The 27,463-nt window shown below is 38.3% G+C and overlaps 1 protein-coding gene across 6 annotated transcripts in view; it reads right to left on the bottom strand.

Annotated features, from left to right (window-relative positions):
• Positions 1-27,463, bottom strand: part of STARD13 (StAR related lipid transfer domain containing 13) — a 286,809-nt gene that overhangs the window by 236,353 nt on the left and 22,993 nt on the right. For 5 of the 6 annotated variants that reach the window (XM_072930050.1, XM_072930042.1, XM_030274251.4 and 2 more), the window contains one exon: positions 5,253-6,162. In XM_072930050.1, the coding sequence (XP_072786151.1) occupies positions 5,253-5,993 (741 nt within the window). In that variant the 5' untranslated portion in view covers positions 5,994-6,162. Of the gene's footprint in view, positions 1-5,252; positions 6,163-9,977; positions 10,135-27,463 lie in introns of those variants that run through there. The other variant, XM_072930057.1, reaches the window with a different exon arrangement.

Here is a 27,463-nt window from a genome sequence, read left to right as displayed (position 1 = left end):
ACATTGGCCTTCTTGGCCACCTGGGCACACTGCTGGTCAGATTCATTGTCAAAGACTTAAAACTTTCTCATAGGGTATGATTACTTGATTAAAACATTTAGAGGTCACACAGAAGGATACATTTAAGGAATGATAATTGACTTTAAGGACTATGACTTTTGAATAAATTATATGGGATTTATCTCCTCTTCTTGTGACTGCAGCAACTGACAGAAGACTGACAAATGTCATCTACCTAGACTTCTTTATGGCCTTTGACACAGCCCCCCATGACATCTTTATCTCCAAACTGGAGTCAGAGGGATTTGAAGAGTAGACTGTTCGGTTGATAAGGAATTGGCTGGATGGACACAGGCAGAGAACTGTGGTCAGTGGCTCTATGTCCTGGTGGAGGCCACTGACAAGTGCTGTCTCTCAGGGCTCTGTCTTGGGATCTGTGTTCTTCAATATCTTTATCACTGACATGGACAGTGGGATTGAGTACTCCCTCAGTGAGTTTTCAGATGACACGAAGCTGAGCAGTGCAGTTGACACAACAGAAAGACAGGATGCCATTCAGAGGGACCTGCACAAACTGAGAAGTGGGCCCACAAGAACCTCATGAGGTCCAACAAGTCCAGGTGCAAAGGGCTGCACATGCATCAGGGCAATCTCAGACACGAGCACAGACTGAGAGAGGAACTTATGAAGAGAAGAACTCAGGGTTTCTTGTGGAAGAAAAGCTGGACATGAGCCAGCAGTGTGTCCTCACAGCACAGAAAGCCAAGTGTATCCTGGGCTGAATCAAGCAGACAAGATGAGGGATAGATGATATGGAACCCTCCATGTTGCATTTTAGCAAATTATTCCAGTCTAAATCTTGTGATTTAAGCTCATACAATGATTATCAAACTTTTCATTTGGCAATGAGTAATGATGATAAAATTTACCTAACTGTAGTACAAGGGTGGAACAAGAAAACTAATGACAGTAAGTGAATAATCAGGGAAAGAGAAACTGATCATCCATTTTTTTCCCGAATAAATTACTGTTTTCTGAAAGAATTTTCAGACTTCAGTTGCCTTAGCTTTAAATGTCAAAAACAATGGAGCTTCAGAAACCTCCTTTATGACACTACAGTTTTCCTTGAAGATTTACTGATGGTGAAAGGTGATGGCACTGCTCCCCTGCTAACACAATACAGAGCTGCACACAGAGGCTGTCTCTGACATTGTACTGGCCACTCCCATGCCTGTGCAGGCTCCTCCAAAAGTCTTTGAACTTAAAGTCTGAAGGCCAAATCCTGACAAAGATATTCGTTGTGAATGCTATCTTAATTACCTAAATTATCTGTTTCGGTCATCTTGTCTCTCCTGGGGAGTGGCATCTCACTCTTTGTTTGACCCAGCTGAACACAGTAACATTAAATGCAAATATTAGTCCATCGTTATGATGTTTTAAACAAACAAGCAGGTTTGGTTTAGCTCTTCCTAACTGCATTGAAAGAGGCATGATGTAAATATGAGTGCAGACAGGGAGGCTTCAGAGGGGCTGCTGGAGCACCCAGCACTCCTAATGGTTACTCTAAGCAACTCCTTTCCAGCAGGTGGCTTTCCTGACTTATCCCATTGTCTCTGAGGGAGAGAGAAACAATAGAGGAAGCTGTAACAACTCTTAGGTGTCCTAAGAAATGTCAACAGCAACAGAAATATTTTTGGCTGTTCCAGTTGCTAATATGGCCTGCCCAAAGAAACTGTTTAAAATTGCCCCAGAAAGGATTTTCAGTTTGCTGCCATGTTGGTAGGACTATGCTTGTCTCTTTGCAGCTGCCAACAATATTAGCAGGGTTTCTATACAATCCCCGGGGTCAGGGAAGATCCATGACAAATCACACTGTCAAGGCTTTGTTTTCATAATACTTTCTTATTGACTAATATCTCTCAAATACCTTCAATTATTTACTTATCTGAAATGTTACTCCTGAAAGTTATACATAATGTTTTCAGGCTATGTAAGGCTAGGATAAGCTTACTGATGGAAAGTTGAATAGTAGTTCCTGGTTAAATATGGTCTTCAGCTGTGTCCTGCTCAGTATAGTTTGAAGAAATGGCAATCCAGAATGTTTCAGAAGCTATTCGGAATAATTTATTGCCCCTGCACACAGAGCTAGCTGCATGCACAAACACTGTATCGAGTTTGATATGAAGACTTAAATTTAAATAAGAAAGGGAAAATGGCTGAAGGTGTCACTTCAGAGCTGCAAAAGAATCTCTGGACAGAACTAACCAAATAATTATAGAATTACTTATGTTGGAAAGAACCTCTAAGAATATTTAGTCCAACCATTAGCCTAAGTATTTGGGCAGAACAGTGTTAGGCAGTAAATGTACTGCAGATTACAGACTCCTGACAGAGAAAAACAGATTACCAAATTTAGATTTTATGAGAAAACACAGGAAATATATGTGGAACTGCTGTAAGGGTGGAAACTCGGGGACCACGCTGAATTCATAAATTGAACAGAAGTATCATTTATCTTGTACCACTCAGAATAGGCAGAAGCTGTAAGCCTTTGGAAAAAGAAGAAAGAGCATTTTTTTAAAGGGCATCATTATTTTAATTGTTTTCAGCAGTTTCTTCCACTTGACATAGAGTTGGCAGCATACACAAGTGGAATTTTTTCCATCTTCCCTCTACTTGTTTACTGCTCAGTGCACTTGAAGATTTGTCTCTACTTATTAATTAAAATGAAACAAGAAGTTCAAGAATTGTCACCTAAATGTGTGTAACAACTATTTAAGAGGAGACTGGGACACTGACTCTGCTTGTGGTGACTGCCTACAAGGCCAGTGCTTCCATCTTGGAGAAGGTGACAGCCTTTCCTCCTTTCTAGAACTCAGGTTGGAGGTTTGCAGTCAGTAAGAGATGCATCTGGGTAGGAATGGCCCTGCAGGATAGATTTTAAACACAATTTCACTGTGAACTTCAGTAACAAGGATTTGGCCAGGATCTTGTGCAGGGTGCACTGTATGATTGTCTGTATCTGTAAGGCCAAAGTAATCTGTTTATTACATGATTTTTAAGTTTAAGGTTTAGCAGTAACAGTTGCCCTTGTCAACATTTTTAGCCCATGCTGTCTTTATTTATTTCATTTCTTTCCAGTAGAAAGATATTTTTCCCTAACACCATTTCCAAACAATAGAAATAAGTAACCTAACAGTAACATACATTTGCTTCAACCAGAGTCATGTGGGGGAGATTTCACTCCGCATAGTAATGCATGACTGCTGCTAAAATTTGAGAGACAAGATAATCTTAATATTTATTTTTAATTTGTTTTTTAAATTCTTGGAAGCTTCCCTAGATTTATGCATACTTATTGACATACTTATTGATGATGCATACTTTACTTATAGAAAAAAATCAAAACCAGGACTGCAACATTGCATCCAGTTTTTGAAATGTTTTGACACATTTACTGAGATTTACTAGGTAATTTCACATGCTTGTCTGGCAATTTATAATCCATTATTTTGTACTGTAAACTCAAGCTGCGTCCTTGAGTTTATTTTATGGCATGGACATAAAGTAAACTAAATGACAACATCTCATGGCATCTGCCTTTTATCTATGGGAATGACCTTCAGTAAAGAAAATCCAAAGGATGTTGTGCATCCATTTTATTTATATATTATTATATAACATGTACCTTATATATATAAGGTATATTATTTTCATTAATGTGAATGTCTTGGAGTAAATGAGGAAGTAAGACTTGGCTTAGGTTAGAAGAACAATGTAATTACTTAGTAAACCATATGTCATGAGAATCAGGGTCAGTATTGCATCAGAAGTTGCACTGTTTGGGACCCATCTATGGGCCTTGGTCTTCTCATACTATCTACTGAGAAAAATATTTAAAAATCTGGCTTATTTCTTTATGTGCTGATGTGTTTCTGCAGTGAAGCTGGGATATGTATGAAATGCAGCACAAAACTCACACTCAGTTAAGGGCATAGTCACTCCAAACTGGAGATAGATTAGTATTAAAGGAGAGAAGCAATTAAGTATTTTACACCAGAGTTTTGACGGAAATATGGACATTACAGTCCAAATTCTAGTTCCCTTCATTTAATCGGAAATCATTGAAGCAACTCTGTGTCATAAGCACTAGAAGTAAAAGAAGAACTGCAGGCAGAATAAAATAAAACACACTGGGTAAAAGACTACAGGGCTGCTGTCTGGTTTTCAAGGCATAGAGCAGATTTACATGAAAAATAACTTTTAAAAGCTGGAGGAAGGAGAAGAGAGGATGGAAAGGTATGTCTGACTTGTAGGTTAAGATCAATTTGTGCTGCAAGGTCAGGAACAGTGGAATTTTAAGGGTTTGGTTTTGCCTACTATTTGGAGTCACTTCTGATTTTTGTACTAGAACTGAACTTCTCCAATGATTAATGTATTTAGCTTTAGTCATTTGGTTTGTAACCAGCTGTGAGCAAGGGGAAACTGTGCTTATTGTCCAGACTAGTGACAATTCACCTGGAAGCTTCTGTTCCTCCAGTTCCAACAAACAAAGTTAATTTACTCAATTTTTTTTTTTTCTGGAAAGGTTATATATAGTTGGATGATTTTTATTACCCAGGATTTTTAATTTTGTCCTGAAAACGTCTCTTTTCATTTTGGCCACTGGTCTATAGAATGTCATGATATATAACAGCATAGATTAAAAAAACCCAGAAAAACCCAACCCACCAACCAACCAAAAAATTACTATATACCACTCTTTAACTTGTCCTCTATATTGTTTTAATGAAATAATAGTGCAGAAAACAGTTATTAAGTGGAAACAGTGCTGTGGATTTAGTGCCACCACACTAAAAGCCCATTTTTCAGCATGAAAAAATATATCTGCTCTAAGACTAAACATGAGCTCCATCTCTTTGTAACAGTCCTCAGACTGTGTGCTGTACATAGCATGATATATGATCTTGTAGGAATGTAGGAAATGGAACCAATGTTCCCATTTAAATAAAAAAGAAACCAGAAAAGCAAAGATTGAAGTTCCGGCTAATAGAAATGTGGTCAATCTGAAGTAAGATTTGTCTAGTGAAAAAACTAGTACACTTTTACTGTAGATTTAGGTTCTTAATTTTGTAATTCACAATAATTATTACCCTATAACAATTTACACAACTCCTTTTCCTCCCGTAACCAACCATAAATGACACCACTTATTTAAAACACACTTGAATCTAAAGAATAGCTTGTATTACCTCCAGCCCCATGTGTTTTTCTTCTTTGTCATGGTCCTTCAATGCCTTTTCAGAATGATTATTGCAGTCTTCTAAATGACAGATGTGCTGATATTTAGTAAGTTCATGTTGAGCTTGCTTTCTTTGGGAATCATTCCTTCTCTGAAGACCTTTGAAAAATGCGTCATAAAGTGGCAGTTCTGTAAATGTGTCATTATCACCTCTGTTACCTTTCTCTTCCTCTTCAGAAGAAAAATCATCTGCTTCTCCTGCCTCACAAATATGGAGCTTAGTGTCAGCTTCATGTGATAAAAATTCAAAATCAGAAAATGTGATAGCACATGGTTTGTGTTCTATGACTCTGATCTCATAATTTATTTCTGGTTTCTTATCTGAATTTTTTCCTGTGAGGACTGGCCATTCTGTGTTCCTGGGAAGGTTTAAATGATCTTCCTTTGACGTGTGCTTTGTAGAACAAGATAATTCTCCACAAAGGTGCTTTGTCTCAGGCTGGCTGGTGGCACTGGCACGCCCTGCAGCCATGCCAAATTGTAAGGATGTCTCATTGTTGTCCAATAAGGATGACACAGACAGCAAGCTTAGCTCAGGTTCCAATAATGAATTCTGAAATTCATATGGACTTGTCTGATTTTCTGTCTTTCTTTGGTATTCTTCATACTTGGCTTCCTTTGGAGTTCCCAGACACTCGGCAGATGTAAGATAAGGTGAGCCCTGTTCTTCTTCATAGATGTTAGTTTCCATTCCAATGGGTTTTATCCATCAGAGATCAAAATTCATTCTTCCTTTTCTTAAGAAAGATACATCTGCATATGTAGCCAGGAAGTATATTCTTAGCTTTCCAAAACCATGATCACACAGTCATTATTAATGCTTGAATTCTCATATAAAAGCATCTGAATCCTTTCAGCTTCTGAAAAAAAATAAATAATTTAATGACAACATGCTTGCAGTGGGGCACACCAGCAAAAGTAACACTGAAACTTGAAATGCTCATATCAAATTTACTTCAGATTTACTTGTGCCTCTTCAAAAATATTTCATGTTCACAGATTAAATGAACATAAAACATGAGAATTTTTACTTGTTTTGCTTAGAGACTGGGAAAGAAATGGCAAGTGCAGAAGTGTTTTTTAATTAATAACTCTAAGTTGATTATTGACACAACAGTTCAGAATCATTTGAAGTGATGTTAGACATATGCTCATTATCTAAACATGCCTCTGTTCACTGTATTTTCATTGTTTGTTAAATCACTGACAACTTTTAAACTGCTCTTATAAAGTTATTAAAATGCCATAGGGAAGACTAAGGGACAAAACATATGGAAATTTCATAGGGAAAACAGACAGAAAAGACGATGTCAGTACAGGTGTGATTTTCTCTGTCTCAAATTCAGTGAATTGCCAGTGCACTGCAGCACCTGCCCATTTCCAATAGATTTGAAAAGGAATACAAGGAGGCTAAAAATAATAGAGAGCTTCAGTACTACATCAGAGTTGGCCGTGTCTGCTTCCAAAGTCTTAATGTCCGTGCTCACACCCAGGCAGTGCACCTCCAAAGCACTGGGAGAAGGGAGCAGCTGAAGAACTGATCTCGCATCACTGAGTAGCTTCTGTTCACCCATGCATGTCATTTACTCCTTATGACACATTGAATATCAGTAGTATTTATTTTAATGATTGTTTCAGTACTCCATCTGTGAGAGAGCAAAGCAGAACAGAAGCTTTTCAAAATAAAAAGACAAGCTCAAGCCTTTGATATATGCAGCAAACCTGTCAGTGATGAGGAAGATGTGTCAGAAGGCAGAAGTGGGAAGCAAGCAAAGTAAGATGCTGGCATGTGATGTGCCTGTTACTGCATGTGCCATAAACTGAGCAATGCACACCAGCTAGGAATATTTTAGCGCTGGTTAGTGTATATTTTAGTGTTACAAGCATGCCTTTGGTAATAGAAAGAATACTGTAACACATTCAGAAAATTTGGATTTATTGTATTACCTTTGTCATTTGAACTGCAGCTGTAATAGATGTGAACATGCACTGTTTATGTAGACCTCCTCTCAGCTATTGATAGCTATTTAAACGTCAGGCATTATTGTAAACTGTCTAACCTCCTGCTGGAGTCAGCGGAGAGAGAAAGATGCTTCCAGAACGTAAATGCTCTCACTTATCTTGCTTACCTATTTTGATGTGGGAGAAGTCTCCATCCTGGCTTGACTGCCTAATACAAAACTATTGAGGATGTCTAGACAAAAAGCTTACACCAGTCATCCAGCCTTTAGAGGGACAAATAATGCCAAGAAAAATTTCAGCACAGATCTGTGATACACAATAATAATAGATTACATTATCTATGCATGAATGAGATACCTACTCCTGAAGGCCTCATTTTCTGAGGTGACTGAGGTTAGTCATCTACACAGAATTGACATCACTTCCAGAAAGGGGAGAACTAATTGAGCACAATGAAAAAGGAAACATTTAGATGGAATGATTGGAATAACTAACGTTTTGCACAATATCTTGTACATTGTGGTCATAGTGGAAAAGCCTCTTGCCAGTTCAGATGATTATTATTTGAGCTTCACTCTGAGCCATCAGCTTTGCTTCTGAGTCCCTGACAGCCAGCACCCTGGAAGAAGCCACATTCCCACCACACAAAGCCAGCTATAAGCCAAAAAGTTCTGTCTACTCTAGCAGACTGCCCAAAAGGCAGCAAAAGAGCTTTGGCCTGGCTGCCCACATCAGGTGAAAGGGTGGGTTGTGTTCACCAGCCATTGCTGTGGTGGCTGTCCTGTTCTTCATCTGATGGTAGTTCCAAAAGAAGTAGCACTGGTGAGGGAGAGATTCCACAATCTCCGTGTTGCCTCCCTGGCAATCTGTTCTAGCCAAACAGATTAGAACAACAGAGAATAATAAAGAAGTTATTACACAATATAGAAGTTCTACCTCACATTTAGGTGGAACTTCCTGTGTATCAGTTTCTACCTTGTACATTAAATTCTGCAGTAGTCATGCCCAGGATAAATGAATTATATATTTTTTATTTCTAGTACTTTAGGATAATGCTTTAGACTCCCAAACATGAATTATCATCCAAAATATTGTATTTTTCATTAACTCTCTATATAACTCTATATTACTAGCATTTAAAATCAATATCCAACTTCTTTTAAAACTTTGCTAAGTTATTCTTTCAAACAAGTTTTGGTTTTTGCAGGATATGATGTAAAGCTGTAGTTTTTACAGTTTAATTGCAAAAATAATGAAAATAATGAGTTTTTTCTGTTTACTGGATTTGCTATGAAAATAATGAGTTTTTTCTGTGTCCTGGATTTGCTATTCTATTGTACTCTATTTTTCCTGGGATGAGACTGGAACAAATCAAGTATGCAAAAGCAGGCTGGCTTTGTGCAAGTATGGCGAGAAATCTCTGAGGAGGAAGTGGTGAGAAGAATGTCAGTTTAACCTTGTTCATCCTGTGCAACATTATCTTTTTACTCAATCTAGCAGTGACTATGAAAAATCTTACACTTTAATATATAATATTAAATTCCATATTGATAAAGAGTTACACGTAGACATTTCTAGCTCCTAAAAATGGAGCAATCTTGGCAAAGCAGAGAATTTAGAAATCCTACCCATAGCAAAATTTGTAACTCAGAGTGCTCTGAACATTCAGAGCTAAATCTGTACATGTCACAAAATGCCTCTAAGACAGTCCTGCAAAAGAATGTAATTCTCACCACAATAATGAATGTGCACATACAAGTTCTGAAAACTAGTAAGCTTTCTGGGAACGGTCTTGAAGGCTTTATAAATAGGGAGATTACTTTTGTATGCATATGTAATTCAAAATATATACTGTAGCATTAGCTCTACTGGTAGAAGCTATTGTAGATAATGTAGAATACTGAAAGTATATGCAGGTTTTTCAACTAAAAAGGGAATTCAGGGCTACAAGAGGTAACTGTCTGACCAGAGCTGACTCCAAGCATTAGTAAGAGCAAAAACATTAAAAAGCAGCACACAGGATTATTTTTTGCTAAATGTGAAATGCATATCTGAGTGTAGCAACTTCAGCTGCTCACATATGTGAGTTTAAAATTTACTAATAGAATGTTATTTATTAATTAAAACTCCTTACAAATCAGCAGTAAATTAATACAGATTTTCAATATAGCTAGTGGCATGCCATAGAAGGGAAGTTCTCATATAGTCTGGCACACATAAATGTGCATGTGAAGCCTCACAGATCAACTTCTGTGTATCATGCTCTACTGGCTTGACTCCCCTTCGCCTGAAATAAAATTTTTATTATTTATTTCATAGTGTTACTCTAACAGCAAGTCACCTAAAACAGCTTTTCAAACATGGCTTAAATGAGTGCATTTCAATACCCGTTATGTATTTTGGCCTTACAGAGCATGTGAATATATGTAACTTTTTCAGTTTAAATTAAATTTAAATCTGAACTGACATAATAAACCAGCAAATCAAATCCTAGTCTTGGCTGGAACAGTACACCACTCATCTAAAATAAAAAGTTTCTACCTTTCAGGTGCTAGTGCATTTTTTTTCCCATTCATAATGACTTTGCTTAGTATTTTCTATTGACTTATAAAATATTCCCCTGAAAAACTAAGAAAACAAGGCAAGAGAATGCAAGATACATAGACTAAGAGAAAATGATGAGATTAGGATTTTTTCTTGATGATAATTTTACCTGTTTTGTAAGGTAACCCCATATTTTTCAATTCAGTTAATTTCCATAAGCATAACAATTGCGCGAGTAACCAAAAGATCCTCCAAGGATTGGGGAAGAACAGAGAAAGAAGTGAGCAGATCCTTAACAAAAGACATTTCAGCTTCCTTGCTGCACAAGAACTCTGTCAACAGAAGTATGTGAGAATCCCTGGGGCGAAAACAGCCTTCTGCAAGCATTGGCCGAATTATTCACAGAAAAATATAGAAAAAAAGGAGAGGGGAAGGAAAAAAATAAAAAGAAAGAGTAAGAACATGCTTCAAAGGATCACCAGGCCCTTCTAAAAATACAGCATGACCTCATTCTTCACATTAGGCCATACCTTAACATCATGTTTTGCTTTATCACCTGGAGCACCTGGAGTCAGGTTCCCACTGCTTGAGTTTGGATGCTGTGAGATTTTGAAAAGGTAGGCAGTAAAATGCCTTTTGATGTAATATAAAGCCAGTGTAAAGCAGTACCAAAATTAGCTTCCATGTTACTTGCAAATTCTAATGATTTTTTGCCTATGTTTCGTCAAGACCTACATTCTCTGCCAAAGCTTTACAAGTCTTTCCTTTTATATCTATTAATAGAATCATAGCTTGCAGACAGACTTCTGCATATGCTGCAAAATGTAGTTGTAGTGCAAGTTACTGGACACATGAGGCTCTGAGTGTGATTATAAATCAGTTATTTGCAAACCTAACCTGGAAAGGAGAAGGATGTATTGTCACTGGAAATACAGGGTGAGAAGTCTTTGAGTTATAGTTAAATTTTGGAAGTGTTCTTCTATATTGCTTTTAAACAGAGCGAAAACCAAAAATTAAAATGCTGCAATACCCTTCTACTTGTGTAATGGGTGTATTCATGTACTCAGGCTTGTAGCTGTAGTACGTTTTTCACCTTGAGATATCCTTGAGGCACAGATGCTGCCACATGTACATCAATCCTGACTCATTTCAGCAAATGAAGGAGGTGGCACTAAGATGCTGGTATCTCTTATACCTCATGCTCCTGATTGCCTTCACTGAAGTTAAGCAGTATTTTATTCAGCAAAAAATTTGGCATAGTTATAAATGAGTCAGTCAGCAAATGAAGTGACATATTGAGGCGAACATTTTTCAGGAATTATTCTATGTGACAGTTTGGAGAGGGCTGTCTCAGTTCAGAAATGCTCATTATCCCAGGCCAGCTGCACTACCAGGTCTGTCACTGCCCCCACCTCCCCGTGTCAGAAGCTCATTCTCATTGCCAAGGAAAGTAAAATATCTTCTCAAATGCAATAAACTAAAATGATAAAGAGACACTTCGTTAATTTAATAGTGTTTACATTTATGTTTGTCTTAGGTGCAACTGTTGATGGCAGATGTGCTGTTTTCCAAGCACTCTCTTAACAAACATAGCAATGTCAGCAATTTATTTACAGCTGGACCTACTTGCAGTGTATAGGAAGAAGGACTGCTAAGAAAGGAGTTGTTGACACACTTTGTGCTATTAGCTGAGCCTGAGGCTGAATTTAACCCAGCACAGGCACTAACATCCCGCCAGTATGCTGACTCAATTGTATTTCTGCCTAAACCAGCATTTCCAAAGGCACTGTCATTGTCACCTTACACCACGTGGTAATTGCAAATAAGGTGACAAAATACCCTCTGCAATACCACTGTTGCCCTTTCAAAGAACTTAGATACATGGACAGTGTTTATTTCTAGTTAGTTTACATAAAGCAGGCCTTGATTATGCAAATCTTTCTGCTCTGTGCAGCCCGTGAATATCATGGTTACAATCCTGAGCAAAACAAAATGATGGGAATGTGTGAGCAGCAGTACAGTATCTTCAAAGAATAAGATCTGTCTTTGCTTCTGCCAGTAAGCACCTTTTACTACTGCATTCAATGTGTTTGGTATTCCCTTTTTGCCTCATGTACCTTGTCTTACACGTATGAAATGTATCATCAATCTCCTGATGAGATATTGGGCAGAGGTTGTTGGCCTACATGCTTTTAGAAGGCAGTTTTGAGTGATTTAAGATTACATTCAGAATTGCTTGAGAAATTAAATCTGATGTAAAGATATTGCCCTAGAATACTTTGGCTTTGTTTTTATATGGGCAGTGCAATCAATGTGGAACAGGAAGAGTAGCCAGCCATACATGGACACTGTAAACACAACCTCCAAAATGAACCAACACCTGATAAAATAATATAGAATAAATGTTTTTAAAATAACACTGGATAGACCACATAGGAAAAAAAAGAAGTCTATGTCCCTTAGGCTGATGATCTTCACATTGGTAAGACACCAAGGTTTTTGTCTAAGCTGCCAGTCCACACCAAAGTCAGGAAACATCCATTCTGCAAGCAAAGATGCATAGGTATGAGCTGCTACTCCTGCTTCTCCTTCCTGTTCCTTCAGCTTTTAAAGTGAATTCCATCATGTATCTTTATGGGATGCTCAATGGACTGTTTGGAAATTAATCTTCATTTTGCACAAGTAGAAAGAAGCTGGAAGGACGAAATTTTTTTTTTTTTTCATATTGGAGGATGTCAGTGATAACATTTAGTTACATAACACAGTTCTATTAATATCTTTTTATTTTAAGCTCCTGAATGATAAATTATGTAAGACAACAACTTCTCACTTTACAATTAGGTAAATAACAAGCAGCTTAGTTTTAGGGTTTTTTTCTGTTTAGCTCTTCTCTATTTAAAATTGTTTATCAGCAAAAAAATGTCTTTCACAGCCTGCAAGTGTCTTCCAAAATTGTACATATCCCTCTAAGAAATCTCTGCTGAACCTGTGACACCAACTAGCAGTCAAAACCTGTTATTTTGGCAATTCACTGGGTCAGAAAGTGGTGTGGTCTGGTTTTGTAGGGTTCATAATTCTTTAAAATTAAAGAAATTAAGTTCTTTATTTCCCTTTCTGTAAAAGAAAAACATATCACTGTCTTGGGTGCCTTCATAAGAAAGTATCAGTTCATATTAATTTCACTTTTAACCATTATTATCCACAATCTGCATATAGGGATTTGAACGCTTGCATCTGCTATGACCACACAGCCAGCAGAAGAGTTGTAAGCTGGAATCAGAATTTCTCTATCACTAAAGCATTGTCTTAATCACTTTGCATCTTCCATCCGTAAAAAATGTTTTATTTACTAATTGTCATGATTGAATTTACACAAAGAACATAAGAGACTGAGGCTTCATCAGGCATCATCACTGAAGATCAGCACTTGTTTTAATAGGATAAACTCTTCTTGCTAATATTGTTTATGGTTGCATTTCATTAGAAATATGTGCCCTTTTCCCCCTGAACTGGGTTATCTTAAACAGGGATAAAAAGATAATCTTAAGAAACCCCCTATACCTCTCCAAGCGTCTGATTTTCCCATAATCTATTAAATTCTCCCAACAGCTCCAAGACCCTTCAGTAACCCTTAAATGCAGTGCTTCTGCTTCAATCTTTCTTTACACCCACAAGTTCAATTTCAAGTTCTGGTCCTGATCTTCAAAGTAATCTCGATGCCTTGACTCTTGCTTCAGCACCCTCTGTACTTGCCACCGTGGCCTTGGCCAACACAGGGCTGAACACCTGGTGCAGTTGAAGAGATGCCCAGCAGCTACTACATTCCAGGAGAATGTAGTAGTTTTCTCATTCCAGGACAAACCATATAAAAATATGTCTCTCTTGCTACTTTCTGAGTGAAGTACAGAGAGAAAAATAATTCACAGGACAATGGTGTCTGGGATAAGAACCACCTCAGTTGCTCTGAAACCAGCCAGTCTACAGAGTGGGAAACAGGCAGACCCCTGCAGCTTCTGAACCCCGCCCAAGTACATTAATCCTGATTGCAGACCTGATTGTTTCTGATACCGAAGCCAGCTGGCTGAATACCTGAAGGGAAAACAGGTAAATTCAGCTGCCTAAACACAGGCTTCTAATGTCCTTTGAGATATCCCAAACTAATCCACTTGGCCTTCAGCTGGCAGCTCAGAGAGGTGTGAATCTCCAACTCCTCTGACATACCTACTGCGTGGATGTCTTAGGACAGCAGGGCATCTCAGGGGCACTGCTTGGCACCTGCAGGTAGGCACTTGTTTAGGCAGATGAATTGCACTTTTAGATTCCTCAGTAGGCAAGTCAAAGAATTTAACTTCAGGTGCCTAATTTTGATGACTAACTTAGGTTTCTTAGTTAAGAGCCTTAATCTCTCCTTTCCCTATACAAAAAGCCTGCATTCTTTAATGTATGCACCTCAGTTCAGCTGGCATAAGTACTGTATTGCTTCCAAAAAAAAAGTGTGTGTTAGTCTCCTGATTAAGCAAAGAAGCTGCTTTAGGAAGCCAAATTGATAAAAATTGCCAGCAGCTCCCTGCAGCTTAAGGACCTGTTTCTGTGCTCCAGTACATTATTAGAGAAACTTTCAAGGCTAGATCAGAACATACTCAGAAAACAGACAAGAACAAGCACTTTAGTGCCAGGTTTGTGCCACTTCAGCTCCCCAGGTTTGTATTCCTATCAGTCTTATAAAGTTTCTGCAGTGTTTTGGCAACATGCTACATTTCTCAGTTGAAATACGTTGCTTAATGCAAGACTAGTAAACAGCTTGAATAGGCAGGGCTTTGATTTATGAACTGCATCAATATGGTAATGAGCACATTTGGCTGGGCAATTAGTTTTAAATTGTATAGACTCACACCAGCTCTTGTTAATATGAGTACAAAGGTTTGTCAGAGTACCTCTGAGTTCAGTATTTCCGAATCCTCTGGTGTCTTTATGCCTATTAGACCAGAACTGAAGCAAATTAAAGCCTCTGCTACATCTTATGAATGTAATACCACTCAACCATATGTATGAAAATATCAGCAGCGAATAGATTAAATAGAGGCATCCATTTAAAAATGCTGCTTTGCATGCTTTTTTGTTTTCCCAGTCCAAGATGGGCTTTGATCATCCTCTCTAATCAGTGTCTGTAATGAATGGTAAAGGAATGGTGACCCTGCAATAAATGTCAATTATGACAAAGTCTGTGCTGCAGGGCAGCCCCTCCTCTCAAGACCTGCTGGGTCCATGGGATATAAATGGGCAGCAAGGGAGGACTGTGTCAGCTGCAATGAAGATCAGTTATTTCAGAGGGAGCAAAAGTTGTTTTCAAGGAACCTCCTGTGATCCCAATCTGCATATGCAGAAAGGCCAAAATGAGTCTTGCTCAAACAGTCTTGGTCAAGCAACACTTTTTGATACATGAGCTCTTCCTTCAAAACCAATGTATTTTTGATGGATAACCCATACATTTTTTGTGTAATCAAAAAACAAAACCAAAATAAACCAAAAAGAATATTTATGTTGGGAGATATTTACTCCTTTTGATTAATTTTCAAAGCTTTCAGAAGAAAGAAGTATTTGAGCATAACGTGCTCAGATGAGTACTTCAATATTTTCAGCCTTTCTATCTCTTGCTCCCCTGTGTGATTTAAAAAATTGTATTGTTAAGTATGCAGTTGATTTGACAGAATCTCATAGTTCTTTCAAATTCTTCTATTTGGGGGGTAAGCTTTGTTTTGTATTTTTTTCCTAGATAAACCAGGCAAAGGCAAAACATCCAGCAACACTTAATGACAGCTGCTTTAGAGATGATCAAAGTTTTATTTAGGTACAAAAGGAAGTATTTCTTAAGCCAAGGTGCATATTTGAGGCCTGAATAGCTATTTTGAACAAATTCCCTGTTTGCCTTTCTGCTTTATTTCTTCTCCTGTTATTTGAGATCTTCCAATAATTAGTTACAGTCATCTCTTTTCCAGTCTCAGTTCTTTAATTCCAAATTTCTACTTAGTCTGATTTCTTGTTTTACTTGCTAAATTAAAGAGATTTATGGTATCAGCTATTCCTTCCCCATAGAGTGGCTCACTTTTTATCAAATAACAGCTCTACTTTTTGGATAAACTCACACATTTCAAGTGGTTTGACAAATGTAGTCTAAAAATACCTAAACTAGCTCTAAGGCCACTAGCCTAGGTCTCACAGATAATGAAGCAGTGGAGCTGAGACACACTGCTGTGATCCACATTTTTTTTGTGGTATCCAAAGAGTAACTCAGGTCTTAACGTGATACCTGCAATAACTGTATGCCAAGTTCAGAGGTCATTTCTGAAGCTATTCCCTGGAGCCTTCATAAGTTTGGTTTCTTATCCAATTTTGTGAGACTTCCTCAGATTTTCTCCAGCTGTGATATGTTTTCTTTATGCAGACTGAAACTGCCTGGGGTGTTTGCACATGACTTTATCCAACGAAGTGGCAAATAAGCCCCTATCATGAAAAATTATACAATCTACTAGCAAATGTTCCTAGAAATTTTAAAGGGTCTGTTACACCTGAAGTGTAGTCCACAAATAAATAAGAGATGGATTTTTATTTTTTAAAGTGCTTTGGAGTAGGAAAAATACCTGAAACACTTTCTATACAGTCTAACAGGTATATAAAGCAAGAGTGTAGGATAATTATTTCTTAACTTTTTCTAGTTTTCCTTTCCTATATAAGCCATTTCTTTCCAACCTTTAAAGGTAAAAAGATAAGTAGAAATCTTAATGAAATGGGATGTTAATTGCCTGGCAGGATGAGGCTCACAAACATGAAATTCATTTAATCTGATTTCCATGGAAACATGGTATTGATGCAAATTCTGTTATTCAATCCCTTAAACAAACAGAATGGTTATGTCCAGGTTCCACACAACATATGAGTATTAAATCAAATGATCACCACCCTCCCTTGGCCAAGCAAAGGCCTCTGCAACTTTATTCAAATAAATTAATCCGTGACAGAGATGGTGTGTTTCACCTTAATTTTTATGAGTACAAAATTTTGTGTTAACATAAGAGAGACTTTCTTTCTTTCATAATGCTGTAAGTCATTAATTCAGATATCAGAGAGTAGCAAAATGAGTAATTTTCCCCCCTTTGTGACAAGGGAAAAAGACTACTTGCTTTGACTGACTTTCACAAGTGCAACAAATTCAAGTTCCAATTTTCTTTCATTAAAATTTTGATGTGGTCATCTGTGCATACTGCATGTAATTTTACAGAGACCCTCTTAAAACTAAGGATGCCTGTGTCATCTTAGTGGGAGTTGAAGATCAGTTTTTCATTAAGCTCAGACACTTTAAATCATACCAATATATGTGTATATTTGTAATGCTATATATAAAGTCTTATTTTAACACTGAGGAATAACCACCACATTGGTAACATTTGGTTTAAAAATATAAAAAGAAGTAAATATTTGATGGTTTTATTGCCTCTCTGCTCAAAAAAAAAGATAGAACAAATGCTCTTAAGTTTAAGCACTCAGTACCTTCCTACTGTAATGCTCCAAACAGCTTAAGGCTAAAGTTTTTGATGTTTTTATCAATAAATATACAAGGAGGCTTGATCTTCAAAAAGCTACAGGCCTTTCCTTTTGTAAAATATGAGCCATATCTAAAGTGTATTTCTCCAAAGGGAAAATGTGTCTGGCAGTAAACACTCGGATTTCAAAACTTCAAGCTCTCTCTGGCTTTTTTAAAAATACGTCTTTATCCCCACTGTTTTTAAAAGAAGCTTAAAAATGGTAAAATGTAACTAATGCAACTTTGTCTCCCCAAGCCAGAGTGATGACAGGGTAAAGGAGCTGTATGAAATACAGTCTTCCCTGCACACCTCATCCAGGCATAAAGTGCAAACCACCCACACCCACAGCAGGCAGAATGGCCATGACAAGGGACCAGCCATGGCACTGCCTCTGGCCACCCACACCTTACTGCTGACAGGTTTCTCTCTGCCACCTCTCTCCCTGTTAATACTGCAGAAAATGAATGGTTTTTATGCTTTTTGCTGGTGGGGGAACAGGGAATTGGTCTTGTTCATCTTTCATCGCGAGATGTTATGCGAACACATGGCAGTGCCTGCAGCCACAAAGGTAAACATGTATTATTAACCACAGGGCCGCATTGCTTTAGTCAAGCCACACTTTGCAAGATGATGCCCAAAAGCAGTGAAAAGCAGAGTTACTTTTAGTCTTTTCTGGGGAAAACCAGTGCCCTGTGTAGAAACAATGCAAGTATGCACAACAAAGAGAAAATTAGCTGTTCCTCTTCCCAAAACATGTCCTCAAGGCTTCAGTAAGCCCTGGAAGAACCATGCTCTGAGCTCAATAAATAGGCTGCATGATAACAAATAAATGCACAAATGAAGATTTGTAATAATTTAAAATTTCAGTTCCTCCAGCAGACAAAAATTAACTACCTTGATCAGTGTCAGATTGTGTATAAATATAGAGAAAATTATAGCACCACTCTAAAATTGCTTATATTCACCGCTTAACATACTTATTAACCTTTTCCCATTGCATTTTAGCATATTGATATGCTTAAAACATAACGTCTCATATGCTAATGGAATATTTGCACATATGCAAGTACTCTGCTTATAAGACAACCTGGGATGTAGTCCCCATGTGTTAGCTATAATGCACTACTGTCATCCCTTTAAATCATTGGGAAGGCTGTTGTGATTTTATATTCCTAGGAGTTTCCATTGCAGTGAGAGATTGACAAATACCAGACTGAGAGCTGCTTGACAGGCCTTCACCTTGCTCACACTGAAAATGTATATTACCATATGGATTTTAATGACTTGTCCCTACCCTTCTGTAGCCTGGGATTTCCTGCTGCACCCTGCACACGAGACAGGCAGCCAAGGACGTGGCAATACAGGAAAGGCAATGGTGAAACAAGACACGGTAATCTTTGACTGTGTGCTGTGATAAATAATTAACATCACTTCTGTGTGAGTTATTTTCATCTAATTGCCTAATTTCTGCAAAAGGTTCAGCTTCCCTTTAATTTGGATGCAGTACCTACCTGGCAACATCACATTTTTAGTAAATTCTTGTCATAGATGACCTTCAGCTAAGTAAAGAAATGTTAACTTGCATAAACAATTCCAAAGATATTTGAAAGTACTCTAAATAAACACCATACCTGTGAGGGTACAGGCAAGTAGAAGGCCTTTATGAGCTTCTACCTGAAATACTGTTGAGTTTCCTCTTCTCAGAGCAAGAAGCAGAGTGCCACAGAGCTTACCTGCTATGTATTTACTGCTACAAAGCCCCCTTACCCAAACCTATTTCCTTATACAATGAGGATATATGGGAGAGCAGCAGTGTCCACCACTCTTTGCCATTTTCAGGCTGAATACATTGTCAGTACTGTGTGTGTCCAAAATAACTCTTTCAGTTATGAATGTCAACCTGTGCAAGCAAGATAAAATACTGGGACTAACTAACTTCCAGGGTTTGTTTTGGGAGAGTTTTTATGTAATGGTGTTAGTCAAATAGTGTATATATTCTTCAGAGACAGTTAAAATGCTACTGCAGAAATGCCTACCAGGCTGTGAAAGTTCTATTTTAAGGGGTATTAAAAAGATGACAAGGATGGTTCCCTCAAGCATGTGTACTCTGTTCATACATGGCTATGACAATTAGTGTAAAGCTCTTTATCAAACACCATTTTATCTCAAGTTAAAATTTGTGTGGCAAGATTTCAGTTTCCTCTGATAGGAAGTTAAAGAAATAAAATTATACTATTTCAGGATTTTTGAATGATCCATTTCCACTTGTTTCAAGAAAACTTGATAGCTTTATTTTGCGCAACATTTTCCATATGGGGATGTGCCTCACTAATGCATATTTGAGGAGCTTATGACAAACAGGAGTACACAAGTGAAGATAAGTAGTCACATGTTCGTGTGTTGTTATGAATTCAGAAATGCTGAGTGCCTCTCACTCAGCATACAGCTGGTATGAGACTTAGGAATTTCAAAACACTAGGTGCTTCTACATTTCACCAGAAACAGTGGCTAAATTAAATACCTTCAATTTTTTTTCTCTCTCCCAAAAGATATGTGACAAATCCACTGCCACAGAAGTGCAGAGGAGCTTAGAAGTGTCTCTAGCCTGCAGAACTGGCTGGGACAGCCTGGGTAAACTCACCACTAGTGATGCAGAGAAACCCTTTCAGGTTTCCTTTGTCCTATTTATGTCAAACACCTTGGTGCTTCTGATGCTTCCTTTCTCTTGGTGGATGCTCTGCAGTGAATGATACTTTGCAAGCAGGGCCAGGATGCTCCGTGTAGCATTGGTTGGGCAGGCAGGAGGGAGCTGCCCATGGCCCATAACCTCCCACCACTTCTAGAAACAGCTCTCAGGGCAGCCCAGAGCCAGGCAGGAGGCAGCTCAGGCACAGCTGCCTTCAGCAGGCCAAGCTGCTTGACTCTGTTCCTGGATCATGGATTTGTAAACTTGCTGAACACGAACAGCATCTCTTATTAGGCGTCTCAACTTGCAAAGTGAGCAAAAAGTCTAGGACCCAAGGACAGAATCGTTTAGAACAGAGAAAGAGTGGTTTGGGGATGGCTCATATGGATTGAGATGAAGGCTTGCTTTCACAGAAAGTTGGAAATGCCCTAGGTTTAGGGTAAAGGTTGATATTTTTTAGCTATATGTCACTTTAAGTGATCTGTCACTTTAAGTGATCTGGCACTGGTCAGGTAATGAGTGAGCTCAGGCTCTACAGTTACATGTGGAGCCATAACTCAGCCCATCTTAGAAAAATTATTATGTTAGTCACAGTCACCAATAAACTGAAAAAAAATAGATAAGTGGGAGCAAGGAGCAGGGCCTGGGACTCTCCCTTTCCAGGGAGATTCTTCTCACAACAGACCAAAGACCCCAGTACCTCTTTGCTCACTAGGTTTAGCTCTGTAAATGCCATCTCCCTTTCAGAGTAGTGCTTGTTGCTGGCAGGAGCATTGTGCCCTGACAGAGGATGTTGAAGCCTGGTGGCTGATGGGCTTTCCTGAAAAGTATGAGCAGTGTTTTAGACAGTGGGTCTAGAAAGCAAATGTTCCAATGAGAAGCCTCTTCTGTTGCTACCATTAGAGCATCATTTCTTCCGAGTTCATGAATGTCATTAAGCAGATCTGCTCCCAGGAAAGAAGGTCCTGCTTTACCCACAGCCTGGGCTGCTCTCAACACAGGTCACTGGGTGTGTCTTGCTGTGGGGTGGGGGCAGATGGGCCAAAGCACTGGGAGCCAGCTGCCCCAAGCCTTTGCACTCCCCGGGCACCAGTGTCCCTGCCAGTCAGGAGCAGATCTGCTTTCACATGTAAATCGGGATGGAAAACAATGAACAGGCGGCAGTGATGAACCCGGGATCAAAAGCAAGGGCGTGTAGGAGCTGAGTTCATTGGTGCTTAAAGCACTTAAAGCAGAAATTCAGGAATTAAGATCTGATGTAAAGATGACTCAGAAGCACCACACTGGGTTTAGCTGGCATGCATAGGGAACTTCCCTATTAAAGGGAGCTAAACATTTGTCAGTGCCAGAGGGCTTTTATAACAGGAGAGTTGCTTTAGCCTTACTTTTTTAACAATGCTCTGGTCTCCCAATAAGGGAACACCAAAGCTGACTCAGAGAACTCTGAGCTGAGACTCTGCCCAGAGGAATAATATGAATAAACTAAACTGCTCTTACAGCTCCCCCCTGTCAATTTACTAAAAGCATCATATCTGTAGTTGGATCTGTGGCTTTAAAAATGTGGCCTAAGGCAGGATTATTTTTTTTGCTGCTATGTCAATACATTAAAAGATACAGACTGTATTTAAGAGTAGGCTGATGTGGATTGAAAAAAAAGCAGTAGAATTCTCAAAATATTGTTCTTGCTTTCTCTGGATAAAATCTTACAGAAAGACATGCTTCACACTACATGATTTTAAAGTGATGAAATCTTTGCTTCTTCACTGCTTCTTTTTGTGACTCCTCCTCTGGCTCAAAGGAGTTGTGCCAATATATAAAAAAAAAGTTATTTATATTGTGGTAGAGCCAGGATACCACATAGAGAACCTGTTCTTTATTGTGTGAAGTGCAGTAAATTCACAGGAATGAGTCCCTGCCCAAGGAACACACAGCCTATAACTCTAAACATGGCACAGCACAAAGAACTATGGAAAGCACAAATGACCATACAGAAGGCAGATCGAGATGGGCATAAATAAACACAAATATTGGTCAGAGAGCTCCTAGGTGCTGGTTGGAGGCTTTCGAAATACTGATACATCACAAAATGCTAATTTTACAGTCACATCTGGGATAATTTTTTAAAAGCATTAAAAAGCATTTTAAAAAAGCATTTATAAAATCATTACCTCAGTACTAAAGACATGAGGAGGTTCCAGGGGGTTTGCCATTCTAAATTCAGGGGAATCAGAAAGCAAAGTATAATTTCAAAATATAGATGAAAATATTTTCAGTTATCTTGTGGAAATACCATTCAGCTAGTTACTGCCTGATGCTTCTTTGTGCATTTTGACTTAGGTGAGATTTGGATCGTTTAACTCATTCAAGCTACTTCAGCCACCTAAGTAACTATTTGTAAAGTCAGTGCAACCCCACAGTGTACTGTTATGTATTTAATATAATTCTTTTTTCTAAGTGGATTTTCAATCTATTTTGAATAGTAAAAAATAGTTTCTTCTTGGCCAGAAATTAATTAAACCCCATTCATTCAAATGAAGCTAATTCCATCTCTTCGAGGACATTTCGTATGTTAGTGCCTCTTTTCCAAAGTCCCATAAAGTACTTAACAAAATAAGTATCACAATTATGGAGGAAAGACCACAGAGGAAACAAAAGAATAAAAGGCTGTGTACATAATTTCTAGAACATTCTGCGCCTTAACATTACATCAAATTTAAAGACAAAAACCTGTACATTTTACACTTCATCTTACTTAATGTGTTACTAGAAACGGGATTGAATTTTAGCCTCAGAGCATCTTGTGAAGTAATATTCAGTCTGTCAGCATGTATACCCTTAAAAAAAAATTCTGAAAAACTGCTCCCCAGAGAGATGCAGCTTTTTTTGGCAAAAGATGTCTTCACCAAGCTTCTTTTATTACCTTAACACAAAACAATTTCCTCAGTAAAATAAGCTGCATGGACAAAGAGAACTGTTTGCTATAATAACTGAATCTAGAGTTTTTTCCATGAGAAATCTCTTGGTCAGAGATATTATTTTTTTCCATTAGCTACTCAGCTCTTATTAAAGACAGTTCTTCAGATAATACCATACCAAAGAGCAACAACAACAACAACAACAACAAAGGATTAAACATGGTGGTTTGCTCCAAATGACTGGCTGAATCAGAGCAAAACATTGCTGAGGTGTGTCTTCTACTGAGGCTCACAGAATCTTGGTTTGGTGTGTTTATGGCTCTGCTGTCTAGTTGCATTTTATTAAGGTTGAATATTATAACTAGATTTTATAGATATCTAATTTCATAAAACAATCCAAAACAATGCATAGCAATCCCTCGAACTCTTTGTAAGAATTGTCATTGCTGTATTATTCATTTTATTGACCAGTGCACATAGGGAATTAATCAATTTGATCTGCAAAATAAAATTAGATATAATACAGGTTTTAGCATAGCTAAAAGATTTGGCTGAGGAAAGATGTGAGGAGATGGGATAGAATAAAAATTAAAGCTATTCAAAATCTATTTATTAAAACATTCTTTTCATGGAACTGTGAGAAAAATGATTGCAAACCAAACCAAACCCTTGGGTCAAATACTCTGGTTCCTCTTTTTAAAAATTAATCTAGGGAGGCATTTTGCCAGCATTAATAAAATGCCTTTTCTGAAATAACAGAAAATAATTTTAGAAGAAAGTATTTTTTAATATGAATTCTCTCAGGAATTTCTGCTTTGAAGAAATTAACAAAGTTGTTCCCATCTCGATCTGCAGCAAAATATGCTTTGAAATGCTAAATTGTCTTGCAAGGTCTAATCTATGATTCCTGCTATTCACCAGTCCAAATCCTAGAGACAGTAGTCTCTGCTATAGAAAATTTACAAAATTGATAAAGAAGCATTAATAACAAAATTTTAAATATTATTATTTCTGCCACAGATACTGAGGGTGGTAGACGAAAATTTCAGTTTTACTTAAATTGTTTTGGAACAGAAGTATCAAGAAAAACCTCAGAGAAGACAAAACTGTTACTGCATAATCCAGGCTTGGAAACAGGGCCTGTTAGGCACAGTCTGTGTGACCAGTTTTCACTGTTTTTCTGAAAACAAGCTGCATATTAGAAGAGTTTGTCTCCCTCCAGGGATAGCAGAAGGAGCTTAGGATGACAAATACTATTGATAGGCTATCTTTGGTGCCAAATTGAATCTCACCAGGACTGTCCAGCCCAGAACCACACGTTCCACCATGATACACCAAAACTGATCTCCTGGCAGCATTTGATTTAGCTTGTCACATCTCCATTTCTAGAGGGGCCCAGCACAGTCCTCTGAGAAGCTGGGGCAAGCAATAAAGTCTCAGAACTTCAGAAGAGACCTTTCAAGGATACACAGGTCCTAGGCATGCCCCATCTGCAATTAATCTACAGATGCTGTAGTGTTATGATTAGTCTATCAAACTTGTTAATGGGACATTTGCCATTAAAAAAAAAAATAAATGGGCAGAGCATACATAGCAATGTTGGCAGAAAGAAGTGCTGCTTTACTCATTATTTTCTCATGCTTTTGGTGGAGTGAATAAATCAACTCTGAACATTGTTTAGGAAACTTGCAACACTGATGTAGACTGCCTAAAATAACTTGCTTATTGACGACCTATAAATCCAACTTAAATCTCACATTAACCTTTTCTCTGAGTAGCTTTTTCATTAGTAAATGATTAAGTGATTGTAAATAGCTGAAAATGAAGCCACTCAGCTTGCAAAAGGGCAGACCAATGTCCCTGCTGCATCCATAAATCCTGGTATTTTTCAAAGTTGGAGGCACCAGCTGAAACTGGGCTGTTTCCTGCACAAACTGATTCAAAAACTTAAACACAAACCATTGCAAGTTAGTGGAAAGATATTTTGTTTGGTTTTTTTTTTTAAAGGAATCTTAAGGTCATACTTCCTATGCTGTGCTCAGCTCCCAGACTTGATCTCTTATTTTTCCCCTACTACATAAATATTAGTAGGGTGGAATTCCCATTAATGCCAGTACCACATCTCTATTTGGGATTTTGTGATGTCACAGAAACCTTCCTTTTCACCTGCCAGAAGCTCATCAGAATTGCACAGTATTAACTGTGTTCTCGTGCAACACCAGACCCATAGAGGGAGTGATGCCATTTTGTCAGACCTACTATACTATGTACATAAACATCAAAGCATTTAATTAAAAGAAACCTACATATTTCTTACTGTCTTTAAATATTGCCTCTATTTTTAGTCTCCAAAAGCTCAGTTTTGAAGAAGCCTCCCAAAATAGCACAGTATATTGAAACACCAGAAAATACAGAAGAGGCACTTTTAATTGACAAGAACCATCAGCAGGGCCACCTGGTCACACTGCAGTGGTAATAGATTGGTTCCTGCATCTAACACCAGTTTCCTCTACCTTGTCTTCCAGATTATTACATATGCAGAGAAGCCTTCTGTTAAGACATATACACTCCAATTTCAGCCCATGACCTCATATTTTACCTTTTTGCTAGAGATTCAGACCTAGTTCTGTGTTCTACCCTTAGGTACTTGTACACTGTAATTAAATCCCATCTCACCTGCTCCTTTTTCACGGCCCAACATGTTAAGGTCTTGGAGCCATTTCTTGAAGAAATGTATTTCTTGAAGAAGATATATTCTCCTGCCTCCTAAATAAGCCTTGTTCCTTGGACCCCTTCCAAGTTTTCCTTAGGGAATGCACCAAATTACAATCCTTTTGAAAGATTTAGAGGTCCAGCGGGGCTTCATGTGGTGCAATAATTGGGGGAGATTGGCTTTAAAGGATATGGCTGGGCAGGTTAAAGTCAATGGAAGTTCAATGTGTGGAGAGATTAGAGGATCAAGGCTTGGTGGGCTGAATGCAGTATTGGGCCTAAAAATGTTAGTAGGGATTCAGACAACAGTGTCCAAATCATAAATCTAGGGCTGACTTTTGTTCTTTGGTGTGCTTTTAAATACCTGTGTAAATAGCTGTGGTTGTGGGGAAGCCCAGGGAAGAATTGCAATTTGCTCCAAGTGTTGTGCAGCTGCAGAGAGACACCTGAGTGTGGATAAGATGCTACAGAGACAGAGGACACTAGGAGTCCTAGCCACACAGTCTGAGGTGAGGCAGAAAGGTAGGACCACCTATGGAAGCTCCTGCATTCCCATCCTATCTGGAATTAGGGTCAGGATGCTGCCTAAAGTCACCTGACCCTGTCCTTCAAAACTCCTGGCAAGTGAGAGAGAAGGATTGGACCTGAAGGGTTAGCACCCCCCTCTCCTTACCCTCCACAATGTGGATGTGCAGGAGATTTGCTCCCCAGTCAGATCAGCTGCCATCCATCCATCCATCCATCCATCCATCCATCCATCCATCCATCCATCCATCCATCCATCCATCCCACTTGACTGGCCTCGAGTTGCAGGTCTGTGCCACCACAGCTATCATAAAGCACTTACAGAGGATGCCTGAAAGCAATGAATCCATCACATAAATAAACCATAAGTGTAATTTGCCCTGAAAGTGAACGAAATGCTCTGTTTAACGATGCCCGGTTGTTCGATGATTGCAGCGAGCGCAGTGACAGTCACAATGATGAACTGTGCTCCTTTGAATAGTCTCTCAATAACAGCTGTGTGACAACTCATAAATGACATTTCTCATATACAACAACTGATAATGTCAACTTCACTACACTAATGCACTCATTGCTCTAATATCTCAGTCTTTCAGCTGGAGAACGTGCCTGCCTAAGAAGCAAACCAATTTTTGTGTTATTTATCAGAAGACTTTGTACTTTGTTTTCCATGGAAAATGGGACTGTCCTTTATATGTCATAGGATAGTCCTTAATCCAACAGGTAATACAAAAGATTAAATAAAAATAAGGATAGGAAAATAGATGACAGTAGTTGCCCATTTATCCCATGTAAATGGGTTTAATAAAAAAAAGTAATTTCTAAAAAGCAATACTGAAAATCTTCCAGGAGGAAGATCAGGAATTTCTGAAACATTATTCAAAGGCCTTTCCTGTAAGAAGTGAACCCCTCGGGTTAGACAGCACATTTCTAAAAACTGGGGAGCACCATGAATGTTACATATCAAAAGCAGGATTGTTCCTTAATATCGTCCTGTGCATAGTCCACTAAGAATCCTTACAAAATATTTCTGTTAAGTATCCCTATAAGATATGTGTCAAATCTAGTATTTTGTGTCTCAGCCCTGCCCCCTTTATGAAAATCCCTGTCCATAGAGCAACTAGTCTTGTTTAGTCTTTATCTTTCAAATATGTACTTGAACTAGAATCTCTCTTTCTTTCTACTTTTTATTCTATTTTCTGTGGTTTTTATTGCATCTCCTTCCTTTACATTATAG

This window comes from Taeniopygia guttata, chromosome 1 (genome assembly GCF_048771995.1).
Source record: "Taeniopygia guttata chromosome 1, bTaeGut7.mat, whole genome shotgun sequence".
NCBI lineage: Eukaryota > Metazoa > Chordata > Aves > Passeriformes > Estrildidae > Taeniopygia > Taeniopygia guttata.
This window is presented reverse-complemented; position numbering and strand designations above follow the sequence as displayed.